This window comes from Leopardus geoffroyi, chromosome B3 (genome assembly GCF_018350155.1).
Source record: "Leopardus geoffroyi isolate Oge1 chromosome B3, O.geoffroyi_Oge1_pat1.0, whole genome shotgun sequence".
In the NCBI taxonomy this organism is placed as follows: domain Eukaryota; kingdom Metazoa; phylum Chordata; class Mammalia; order Carnivora; family Felidae; genus Leopardus; species Leopardus geoffroyi.
Window position 1 is genome coordinate 6,977,967 of NC_059337.1, and position 12,675 is coordinate 6,990,641.

The 12,675-nt window shown below is 55.0% G+C and overlaps 1 protein-coding gene across 1 annotated transcript in view; it reads left to right on the top strand.

Annotated features, from left to right (window-relative positions):
- Positions 1 to 8,503, top strand: part of LOC123582296 — a 159,734-nt gene extending 151,231 nt beyond the window's left edge. The window contains exon 6 of the mRNA XM_045448506.1: positions 7,500 to 8,503. Within this exon, the coding sequence (XP_045304462.1) occupies positions 7,500 to 7,659 (160 nt within the window). The 3' untranslated portion in view covers positions 7,660 to 8,503. The remainder of the gene's footprint in view (positions 1 to 7,499) is intronic.
- The last annotated feature ends 4,172 nt before the right edge of the window (positions 8,504 to 12,675 follow it).

Genomic DNA, 12,675 nt, shown 5'->3' on the forward strand with positions numbered 1-12,675 from the left:
GAAGGGAGGTGCCTTGGGTCTAGAGGTCTGGGGAGTTGGAGCCAGGGCCCGAGGTCCACCTGCTGGGATGCCGTGGCCTCCACAGCCCTTTTGCACAAATACTCAATGGCGAAGGCCCCCGGTGCCCAAGCCTCCCGCCCTATCCTTGCTCCCCGGGCCTGGGCTTCCCGTCTCCTGGGGTGGAGGCCAGCGGCTGCCCTCATCAGCTGGCCAGCCAGACCGGCCCCACCCGCCAGCCAGCAAGCCAGAACCTCCTCCACGCAGGGCTGTCTCCAGCTGACGCCAGCCCCAGACTGTGGCCTGAGCGGCATCCAGAACAGAGCTCAGGGCACAGATGTTCCCATTCTCTGGCTCTGGACAAGCTTCTTGGAAAAATCACGGAGCCAGCCTTCTTCAATCCGCCTTTGAGTGCAGAGAAGAGGGGCCCTTCTCTCCTGCGGCTGCGGGCACCTGGCTGCCCGCCCCGGGGGCCAGCCGCCGGCTGCTGATCCATGCGGCCCTTGTCTGTGAGGCTGGCTCCTTGTCCGAAGGTCCCTGTAAGGGAGGCGGGTGGGCTGACAGGGTGCTGCGGAGGCTCCAGGCAGCCCCTGTCTAAGGTCTGCGTTCATTCTGGCTTTTTCTGGCTGGCTCACCAACAGGAAGTGGTCTGGCTGAGATGGGGACGCTGTGCAGGACCTCTGGGTGGGACACTGCAGCCAGACTAGGACAGACATGAGTCCAGGACAGACTCCTGGACTCAGAGAAGAGGGGAGGGACTCTGCATTTATTGAGGTGCTATTATGTGCTGAGCCTTGCGATGAGACAGACTTGTATTCAAATCCATAACTTGTCATGGAGTCACTACATGACCTTGTGCAAGTTCCGTGATGTACTCTCTGAGCCTCAGCCTCATCATCTGGAAAGCGGGCCTGACGACGATAACGTCCCTGACGATGAAATGAAGGGGGTAGTACATCACTAGTCAGACAGTTGGTGCTGAAAAAATATTGGCTGCCCTCTCTGTCTTGAGTGTGAAGTACGAGGCCAATGCCAGACAGGGTTTAAGATCCTGAACCCAACTGCCTGGCTTCAAAGCCCAACTCTGCCCGCTTACTAGCTCTGTGATCTCGGCCCAGTTACTTAACCTCTCTGTGCCTGTGGAAGTGGACCCGGGGAGGAGCCCGTGAATTCAGAGCGGTGCCTGGCATGCAGTGAGCACTATACGTGTTGACCTCTCGTAACTGTTGTCACACAACTCTCACAACTGCCTCACTGCAGCAAGTCCTTGGGACCCTTGTTGAGCTGACGAAACATGTGAGCTCTCCTCTGAGGGTCTCTTCCGGAGCCAGGCTGGGCTGGGGACGGCTCACCCCAGTTGGTCCTTCCCGGGTCTGCTCCTGACCCTGGTGGGAGGGGAGGGAAGCTCAACCCCATCCCCTCACCCTACTCCGACCAGCATCCGTTTTTCATAAATCTCTCCGGCGGTTTGCCTGGGAAGGACAGTGAGTTTCCTTAGGCAACAAAGCCCTCCCAAACCACCCAGCTGGGCAGCCAGACTGCTCGTGGGGTGGGCGGGTCCCTCTGGGCCTCCTTCCCACCCTACATCTGGCCCCGACCAAACTTAGGGCCACGGCCACCCTCGGCACTATTGCCCAGGGAGGTCACTTCCCTTGTCTTGGCCGTAGCCTGCCCGCCCCTCGGGCTCCGGGCTGCCCACAGCTGCCAACAGCACACCATCCCCCGGGCCGCCTGCTGACCACAGGGGTCCAAGTCCGTGCTGATCTAGCTGCCCATCAGCCCTGAACCACTGCCCCACAAGAGCACTGTCGCGGCCAGCCTGGGACTGCTCGTTACGTGAACCCCTTAAAAGAAAAAGTGTGTAGTTCTTTCTGGTGCCTTAGGCAGACAGAGAAGGAGGGTGGGTCCCAGATTGTTCCTGGACCCTGGCAGAGGCTGGCAAGGCCCCAGATCCCTCTGCCCCACTCCCACAGGGCCGGGGCTCCCCAGCTTTCCTTCCTTCCTCCCTCAAACTTGGTTGAAGCTTTGTTCTTAATGTCAGCCAGAACTTGCTCAAATTCAGGCACATAAAGGCACAGTTTTCTGTATCTTCCAGCAAATAGCAGCCAGCCACCAGCCCCTTAGTAGGGAGCCGTTACTTTGGTATTGAAACGGGCACTGGATGTGACGAGTATGCTGCTATGGTCCTACTAGAAAACAGAGTGTAAGAGTCTGTACCCATGTTTAAGTAAGACATGAGGCTTCAAAGATAAACCCTAGAATACAGACCCGGCAAGTAGGGGCTTTGTCTCTTCTGCTCGCTGATGTATTTCAGGGCTGAGGAGAAGGCCTGGCCCACAGCAGGGGTTTGATGAATGCACATAACAGAAGCGTACAGCCCGAGGCTCCAGGCTGGGCCTCCTGACCGGGACACCTTCTATCGCTTCTGGCTTTAGGCGGCGACGCCTTTGAGGACCACTGGGTCATGGCATCATCTCGTTCAATCCTCCTAACGACCCCACAGCATTCTGTGATGGACGTCTTCACTGAGGGGACCGCTGAGCACCTGAACTGCCCCCCACATTTGAGGATGTTCCCATTGTGTGAGTCTTGGTAAGAGCCTGGGCTTCACTCTCCATAAGACGCTTAAGAGGCCAGGGGCACCCGGGGGCTCAGTCAGTGAAGCGTCCGACTCTTGGTTTCAGCTCCGGTCATGATCTCACAGTTCACGAGTTCCAGCCCTGCACTGGGCTCCACGCTGATGGCTCAGAGTCTGCTTGGGATTCTCTTTCTCCCCCCCTCTCTCTCTCTGCCCCCCGCCCCCGCTCACGCTCTCTGTCTCTCTCAAAGTAAAAAAATAAACTTAATTTTAAAAATATTAAAAATAAATGATTTTAAAAAATTGTTTAAGCTTAAAAGGCCAGGTAAATATTTGACCCGCCCCCACACGGAGGACTGGGCACACACCTAAGGAACAGGTGACACACAGATACAAGATCGGGTCAGAATTCACTCTGCTGGGACCTCCAGTAGTATCCAGCATGCACTGCCAATGGCCACGGTGACTGGACCATGCCCTGGCTGCCCCTCCTTCCTGGTTGGAGCTCGAGCTGAGCCTGGTCCCTCACCGGCAATTCTCCCGGCTACCCAGCATCCTTCTAGTAGAGATGTTCTCTGTTTAAGTTGCCAGAGATGTTTTCTGCAGGTTGTAATCAAGAACCTCGATGCCATTATCCCCATTTTCTGCTGAGGAGCCAGGCTTAGAGTAGGGAGTTGACTGAGCACAGTACTACCGTGTGCCAGGCTGTGCTCAGTCCCAGTTCAGGGGGCTAGATACATAAGGGAGCAGTTTCAGTAAAACGTGGTGGGGGGTATACAGAGGGCCACCGAAGGTAGAGCCCCTGGGGGTGGCGGGGAGGCTTCACAGAGTGGAGACTCAAAGGCGGAAGAAGGGGAAGAATTTTCTAGGTGTGGTGTGCACGGGGTAGGGTGCGTTATTCTGCAGCCTGGAGTGAATGGTTCAGGGGGACCGTGACAGAGGTGATGCGGGGGAAGGTGGAGGCCACTCAATGCCTTATTAATGAGTCTGGATTTTGCTTCAGTCTTCCCAGTTACAAGCAACGGAAATAGATTTGGGCTAATTTTATCAGAAGACGGACTTCTTTGAAGAATATCCGGTAACTCATAGACCTGAAAGAAAAAAAAAGAAAGAAAAAAGAAAACGGTTCACGAATTAGGTCTGGAAAAGAACAGGAACTGGGAGGTGCCAAGAGTCTAGGTAAATGAGAGCTTCTGGTTTGTCAGGCTGCTGCTGCTGGCATCAGCGAGCAATACTCCGGCAGCCTCGAATCAATCCACACAAGATTCAAAGCTCTTGGATACAGAGACCGATTGGTCTAGCTTGGGCAGGCCAGGAACTCTTGATCTGTGATCCCATCAGGTCCACACACTGTAGAGAAAAGTAGATCTCAAAGAAATACCGAAGGGTCATTTCCAAAAGAAGAAGAAATGAATACTGCACAATGAATACCCACCAAACTTGACTGAAAGATATTTTGAACAGGAGAATGGCACCTGTTTGGCTTTTAGGACGAAGGTGTGAAATCAGGAGTGAAGCTGAGCCCGACTGTAAATACGGGTCCAGTGGAAGAAAATTTAAGTGGCCCAGGAAAGTGATGGTGTGGTCATGAGCTAAGGCAATGAAGATGCCAGGGAATGCAGGAGAAACTGGAAAATGGAATCCTTAGGGTTTGGAGAGTGTTTGGATATAGAAGTGGAAGGGAGAAGGAGGGGCCGAGAAAAGTCTTGGTTTCTGGCTTAAGTGGATGGATGGATGGATGGATGGATGGATGGATGGATGGATGGATGGATGATGGAATCATGAGAGCAAGATTGAAATACATGAGGAAGATACAAGGGAATGATGACACTAGGCAGAATTTGGGGGCGTGCTGTTTGATGTGCCCGTGGAGAGTCCAGTTGGACAAGCTTAGAGTTTAAGAAAGAGGCTAGTGAGTCATCACCTAAAAGGGACAATTGAAGTTATGAACAGAAGTAAAATTGCCCAGGGAGACCAGGCAATGGCTGAGGGGGAAGAGCTTGAAGGAAACACTGCTGTTGAAGGGGTGGGCAGAAAAAAGAACCTGCAGAGAAATAGGTAGCAGGCTGGAAAGGATCAGGAGAGGCTCTCATTCTAAAAAAAAAAAAAGGAGTTCCAGGAGGGTGTGGCCAACACTGTTAAATGCTGCAGAGAAGGGGCTGAGGATCAGCACTGAAAAGTGTCCATCAGATTTGGCCATTGGAAGCTTCTTGAGAGAGTTGGTTAGAGCTCCTCCAGCCAAGTCGTTAGGACGTTGGAGCCAGTCCATTGAGAGGGACAAGGAGAGGACAGTAAAGTCTTGCTTCTCCTGGGGCAAATACTGGCTGGGAGGAGAAGGAGAGAGATGGCAGTAGCTGGAAAGGAACCCAGGGTCACGAGAATGTAGATGATGGGTGTGCAGAGGGCCCTTTATTACTTCTTGCCTTCAATACAGTGGATCATCCAAATATCGACCCAGAGTTCCACAGGGGGAAATGTTTTCGAATGCCCAAAATGTGGCAAAACATGAATCATGATGACAGTGGATGAAATCAGTTATGTACATAGTGGAGTATGTCTATTTGTTATCAAACAGTGTAAACAGTCCAACTTTTTCGGGGTCAAAACGGAAATAAAGACAAAAATGGTAAAGGTTTTTATGAGCATCTGTCCTTCCCTGTTGCTCTATCAGCCCAGTTCTGACAGGAGTCCATGAATATTTCCAACTATTATCACTGCTTGGTTGACTTCTCCTCCTAATTCTTTCAGTGTTTTTTTTTTTTTTAAATCTGCATTGTCCACTATAGTAGTCAGTGGCCAGTAAGCACATGTGGCTGTTTGATTTTTAACAAATTAAAACGAAATCGAATTTAGAAACTCAATCCCAGGGCACCTGGGTGGCTCAGTTGGTTGAGCATCTGACTCTTGATTTCAGCTCAGGTCGTGGCTCCAGGGTCATGGGATCAAGCCATGCATAGGGCTCCACACAGAGCCCACAGCCTGCTTGAGATTCTCTCTCTCTCTCTCTCTGTCTCTCTCTCTCTCCCTCCCTCCCCCCCCCAGTCCCTCTCCCCTGCTCATGCACATGTTCTCTCTCTCTGAAATAAAAAAAAGTAAAAAAAAAAAACAAACCACGTAATCCCTCAGTCACACTAGCCACATTTCAAGTGCTCCATAGCCACATGTGAGTGGCTACAACACTGGACGGTGCAGGTACAGAACATTTCTATCCCTGCAGGAATGGACCATGGGTACATGCAATAACGTCAATGAATCTCAAAACTATTATGCTGAGCAAAAGGGTATATACTATATGATTCCAGTTATGCGACCTTCTAGAACAGGCAGAACTAATCATGGAGGTAGACATTAGAATAGTGGATACTGGGGGCGCCTGGGTGGCTCAGTTAGTTGAGTGTCCGACTTCGGCTCAGGCCATGATCTCACGGTTCATGAGTTCGAGCCCCACGTCGGGCTCTGTGCTGACAGCTCGGAGCCTGGAGCCTGCTTTGGATTCTGTGTCTCCTCCTCTCTTCTGCCCTCCCCCGCTCATGCTCTCTCTCTCTCTCTCTCTCTCAAAAGTAAATAAACATTAAAAAATTAAAAAAGAATAGTGGATACTGGAGAGGGAGAATGAGGGAATTTTCTGGGACAATGAAAATGTTTACATGTACAGAAGTGTAGGTTATCTGGATATATATGGTTATATGGGCATTTGTCAAAACTTGTTGAACCATATACTTCAGATTAGAGCATGTCTGGGAACAAGTCACAAAGAAGAAAGACAGATACTGTATGATCTCCCTTACATGTGAGATCTAAAAAAGCCAAATTCACAGAAACAGAGACTACAATGGTGGTTACCAGGGGCTGGGGGAGTGGGAGAGAGGGAGAGAGGAGACATTGGCCCAAGGGCACAAACTTCCAGTGATACGTAAGTTCTGCAGATCCGCAGTATGGCACGGTGACTGGTGGTAATGACAATGAGGGAGGAAACTCACTCCGGGAAAGTTGAAATATGTGGAGAGATCTAACAAGATGAGAACCTAAAGATATCTTGAAGTTGCCAATATGGAGCTCGCTGGTAATCTGGTGAGAACAGTTTCCGTGGAGAGGCAGGAAGAGAAGGCCGAGTTGGGGTTTAGAGCAAACGAGAGGTGAGAATAAGGAGAGACGGGGTGTAGATGATGTTTGAGATGCCTGGGGGAGAAAGGGTGCTGGGACAATAGGTGGGAAAGTATAGGATTGAGGGTTTTCTTTGCTTTGGTTTTAAACTGGGAGATGCTATGGTATGCCTTGTAAACAGTAGGTGCCAATAACATCGGTTAAATTCCATTTTCCAGTGCCTGCTGCCGAAGGCCAGGAACCCTGAATCCTGACCCAATCTCCCCTTGTCCTGGGACATTTTCCTCTCCACACCAGGGCGGGCCTTGTGCTGCTATAGAAGGAGGAAAGATCGGGTTTTTCATTCCCCTCCACGGGTGACGAATCCCAAGCATCTTTCCCCCTAAGATGAATTCAAGTCCCAAACCTACCATTCATCCCTGCGCGACGCTGGCCAAGTTACTTAACCTCCCTGGGCCTTGGCTGGCTTCCCCTTTCCCTCATCCCCAGTGCCAAGGTGTTTGGAGGTGGGGCCTGTAGGAGGGAGTCAGGTCATGAGGGTGGGGCCTCCATTATGGGATTTGTGTCCTTAGAAGAGACACAAGAGGGGCGCCGGGGCCACTTCAGTGAGTTAAGCGTCTGACTTCAGCTCAGGTCATGATCTCACGGTCCGTGAGTTTTAGCCCCGCGTCGGGCTCTGTGCTGACAGCTCAGAGCCTGGAGCCTGTTTCGGATTCTGTGTCTCCCTCTCTCTCTGCCCCTCCCCTGCTCACACTCTGTGTGTGTGTCTCTCTCTCTCAAAAGTAAACATTAAAAAAAATTTTTTTTTTTTTTAAAGAAGAGAACAGACACAAGAGGTGCCCTCTGTCTCCACCACAAGAAGATGGCTGTCTGCAAACCAGGAGGAGCCTTCACCAGATGTCAGGCCTGGTGGCACCTTGAGCTTGGACTTCCGGGCCTCGAGAACTGTGAAAATCAAAGTCTATGATATTCCGTTATAGGGGCCCAGACCATTAACACACCAGCAGTACACCAGGAGGCGCAATTTATTGACGTGAATAAACTGAATAAGGGGCAGGCCCGAGAGGGCGGGACAAAAGGCCCCCGGTTCCTGGAGGACCCAGAAACAATCGGCCACAGCAGGTGTTTCCAGGCCTGGTGCCCATCCCCCACCCTGGCCAGCAGCCAGGCCCGGGCTCAGAGTGGGGATGCATCTTGGTTCAAGGCCGTGTTTCTCTGAGCGTCCGTCTGTTCCCATCACTTCACATCGTTGTCTCTGACCCTTGCACCGGGCGGTTATCACTATCCCCAGTCTGCAGGTCAGGAACAGAAGCTCAGAGGGGCTACTGCTCAGGAGTGCCCAGCCCGGAAGCAATTGGTTGGTGGGGGGGGGGGGGGGAGTGACTGGCCTTCAGCCTGCTGCCAGCCGGGTCCTGCCCTTCCTGTGGCTGCACTGCGGTCCAGGCTCCTGGGGTTTCCTCATCGCAGAGGAGCGCCAGCCTCGATCTCTTGCTTCCAGCCTTTTCCTGTCCCTTAGAGGAAAGATGCTAGCTCACAGAGAAAGAATTTTTATTTTATAGCTGCCTCTCCTTTCTTTAGACTCCAGCCAGTCCTGGGTGCAGTGAGATCTGAACGGCCAGGTCCTACCGGCTCCCCACGGCTCGAGCTCCTCCTTCAGACTGAGGGTCTTGGGTGGGGGGTCTGCTGGGATGGCTGAGCCCCGAACGCTGGAGGACAGAACAGGAAAATGAAGACGTGACGACACCCGCTAGCTCAGTGTCCTAAATCGGAGGTCCCGAACAGTATTCCCGGGGCCTCCCCACCCCCTCCCCCCGCCCCCCACCCCCCCGCACCTGGGATCGGATGCCAACGTGTTCTGCCACCGACCACACAGCACATGGCTTGAAAGCAGGGTGCTGGGGCCAGGCCAACGTTTGCCTTTTCCTACACGTCTCGGCAAAGCTGCTCAAAACCCTCTCTTCCCCCAGCAGGAAAAGCATATGTTCTTTCCATATAGAGGAGAAATTGTTCCACGAGTGAGTAAGTCTCTTGGCCGCGGAGCCCGGCCCAGCCCGCAGCACGCCGGGCAGGAAGCGGGCAGCGTTCTTACCACCCTTGGAACCAGACCGGGCTGGATCCTCACCCTGGAAGACAGCGGGCCTTTGGACGGGGCCGGGGGTGGTGGGGAGCGGGGGCTGGGCGAGTGCCCGAAGACAGCTAGCCGGCCAGGGCAGGGCAGAGAATCCTGTCCCTGAATAGAAGCGCTTTTCTCCATTCAGGCCGGGCGGGCGAAGGAGGGAGGGAAGGCCGAGGGGTGTGAGAGGCGAAAGAGACCTTTCCAGTCCCCTCACCCCAGCAGCAAACGGGCCTGAGTCAGAGGTGACTCAGGTACGTGCAGTGAGACAGGGCCATTTTTAGACCGTCATTTCCAGCCACCCCCAAATTCTCCTCGATGCCTCGGGGTTGGGTGGCAGAAAGGGACCCCATCCTCAGTGCCTCAGTTCATTCTGCCGGATCCGTGTGAACATACAGGTCTTCCCCAAGCCAGCCCCGGGCCGGAGGATGATGCTTGCACCCTTGTCTCAGGGAGTCCTGGTTCCCTTCCCACCCTTTCCCCACTTGCTGAGAATCGCTGACTAGGGGGTTGCGGGGAGTGGGCAGGGAAGGGACGGACAGGCCGGGCGATGGGCAGGTGGTGGGACAGAGGGGAAATGGGAGGGGCCCCACAGAGAGGGGAAAACGCTGATGACATTGGGGCATCTAACCTGGAAAGTCAAAGACTCGGGGTAGGGGCGCCTGGGTGGCTCCGTGGGTTGAGTGTCCAACTCTTGGTTTCAGCTCAGATCATGATCTCACAGTTTTTGAGTTCGAGCCCCACTTCAGGTTCTGCACTGACAGCGTGGATCCTGCTTGGGATTCTCTCTCTCTGCCTGTCCCCTGCCTTCACTCACATTCTCTCTCTCTCTCTCTCTCTCTCTCTCTCTCTCTCTCTCTCAAATAACTAAGCTTAAAAGACTCAGGGTACTAGAAGTGAGAGACGTGAAAATGGTGTAAAGGTAGGAGACAGGTCACCCCGTAGAAGTGGGATTGGATTTATCCTGGGTGGGAACTTCGATGGGGCAAGCCCTGAGCATATAAATCAGGGCCCCAACCCACTGAGGAGTGCTTTCAAGGCAGCGCATTCTCGGGGCACCTGGGTGGCTCAGTCGCTTACGCATCCGACTTTCGCTCAGGTTGTGATTTCACAGTTTGTGAGTTCGAGCCCTGCACCAATCTCTCTGCTATCAGCACGGAGCCCTCTTTGGATCCTCTGTTCCCCCCTCCCCAACCCCCACTCTCCGCATCTCCCCTGCTCACTCTCTTTCTCTCAAAAATAAATAAATGAACACTGGTGTTCATTTAGGTCTCACACTGGTGGCCTGGGGGCCAGACACAGCCCTGAAGATGTTTCCACCGGTCAGCATTTCTGCACGGCCACCATCAGCTGAGTCCACACAATCAACGCACGCACGGCCCGTGCTGCAGGGCACGTCAGCCCTGAGTCCCTCCTTTGTTTCCTGGACTGGTCCCTTAGGCGTTTACACCTGGGAGCTTTGGAGCACCTGCCCACACTCTCCCTTCTTCTCCTCTAGCTCACCCTGTAGGCCCACCTGGGGCAGGAGGAGACGGGCTCAGGTGAGACCACATATCCTGAGCCGCCCTGGCCAGGACGCCAGGTAGAGCGCTCACCTGGCGAGAGACCAGCACCCCTGCAAACTCCCCCTCCCTCTCCTGGAGGTGTCATTACGCTGGGCTCTATCATGGTCTCTGGGGACTGGACAGTAGCTTCACTCACCTGGCCATCCTGCCCTGGAGCAGAGACAGTTCCCCAGGGTGTTTAGGGTCTGGGAAGGGCACCCGGGGGCAGATGCACCGTGAGCTGAGATAGAAGGGACAAAGTAAGAATGGGCACGCCCGACCCCGGTCCAGGAGGGCAGCGCTAGGGGAGGATGCCAGCGGCAGTGGGTCTGAAGGAAGCTGGGGCAGGGTTGGGGAGTGGAAACTAGCCGGGGGAGTAAAGTGGGGCGGCTAAAGGGCTCAGGAAGGAGGGAGCAGAAGGCAAGGCCCAGCTCCACCTTCTGCCTGTGTGTCTGGGGTGGACCCTGACTTGTACCTGCAGGAACCGAGGGCAGAAGGGCAGGCGGCAGTGGCCTCGCTGGGCGACGAGATTCCACCCGAAGCCTGTACAGGCTGCGGCAGATTGCAGGGCGGTTTCACTTCCCCGGCCCTATCTGCTCCCGTGGACAGCTACGGGCGTTGGGACTAACATACCCATTTTACAGATGAGGAGACTGAGGCGAAGTTGTGCGAGGAAGACTCTAGCCCCCGGGTAAGAGCAGGGCTCCTGCTTTCACCAGCTCTGCTTTCTGAGTTGCTTGTCCAGGCCACTGGGAGCGGACGACACAACTCCTCGCAAAGCAGCCACGCAGCAAGCATTAGCTCCTCCGCCTCATCGAATGACACTGACATTTGCCGGCAAGAACTCCAGCTGTGCTGGGACCCAGGTAGGTCGGGAGTTCAGAGGCGGGCCTTTATTTTACTCCTCACCCCGCTCCGGCCTGGTGCTGGGCACCCTGCGAATGAGGTCTCAACCCCCTTCTTGGCCCACCCGGTGGGACGGCTGCTCTCTCAGGGGTGAGACCCGCAAGCCACGTCAGCCTGACTCTGAAGCTGGTGCTCTCTGGAGGACCACCTCGGAGTCTCCCGTGTGACTGTGCCGCTCCCCCCGGGGAACTGGCTGAACGGAAGATGGGGGCTCCTGAGCGGGGCCAGAGCCCATGGCACACGCCCCCTCTGGGGTCCTGACCCTCCCCTCGGCATCCGCCTGGGAGGTAGGGTGGGCACCTCCCCACGGGGGGCATCCTAGCACCACGGCCGGAAGTGGGAAGCTGGGTACGGATTTCCCTGGGGAGTGCCACTGCTCTGGGAGTCCTGGTTCACCCCTCCTTCCAAGGAGGCCTGAAGGCGTGGAAAGGACCTTGACCTGGGAGTCCGAGAGCCCAGGCTCACCTTCTAGGCCAGGCTGCTTCACCGTCCCAGCCCCTCTGTGAGCCTCAGCTCAGCGGCTAAGTGAGGGCGGCCTAGAGGGTCACGGTTGCAGCCCCCTAACCATTTTTAAAGACAGCCCCTCACACTTCTTGCCCAAGTGTTCCTCCAGCCTGTTCTGCCTTTGAGGCCTCCGGCCCAGCGGACGGCCCAAGGGCACCACCTGCTGGCCAGTCTCAGCCAGGCAAGGCGGCCGCACCCGGCTGCTTTGAAGGCTCCCCCAGATCATCCCAGCAGAGGGCCCGGTCACAGCCCTGGAAGTCAGGTGGGGGCCAGGGCAGGAGAGAGCAAGCTGCACCTCCCCGCATTCCCAGACGGGGGAGGGAGTCCTCCAGGTCCCCAGAAGTCAGTGTGCGAGTGGGGGGGCGCTGCCATTATGAGGCAGTCGGGCCTGGATTTGAGTCCCTTGTGTCCTTAACCTTACCTGAAGTCCCTCATCTGCGGGGTGGGGCCATTTGGGACACATTTCTCAGGGCTGTGGGCCTCTCTCTGCATGAGCTGGCAGCCAGAGGGGATGGCAGGGGTCCAGCCTGGTGGCACCCGGACCATAGGCCAGTGGCTCTCAGCTGCGGCCGCACGTTCAATCACCTGATGCTTAGCGGTGGCTTTCACAGCGTGGTCTGGGCCGCCAGCATCAGTGAGGAACTTGTTAGGAATGCAGATTCTGGGGCCCCACCCCAGTCTGGCTGAGTTGGATAGTCTGGGGGTGGGGCCCGGCGCCCTCCAGGTGATGCTGATGCTTGGTCAAGTGTGAGAACACGGTGCTTAGGGACTGGGGTTGCTTAAAAAGCATCTCAGGTGCCTGAAGTGTCCTCGGCGCCAGAATCACCTGCCCCCCTCTCCCCAGGGTAATTCTGGTTTGGAGGGACCCCGCCATGGATTAAAAGTACCAACTCTGCATCTGCTGCTTCCGATGAGCAGTGACTGCTCTG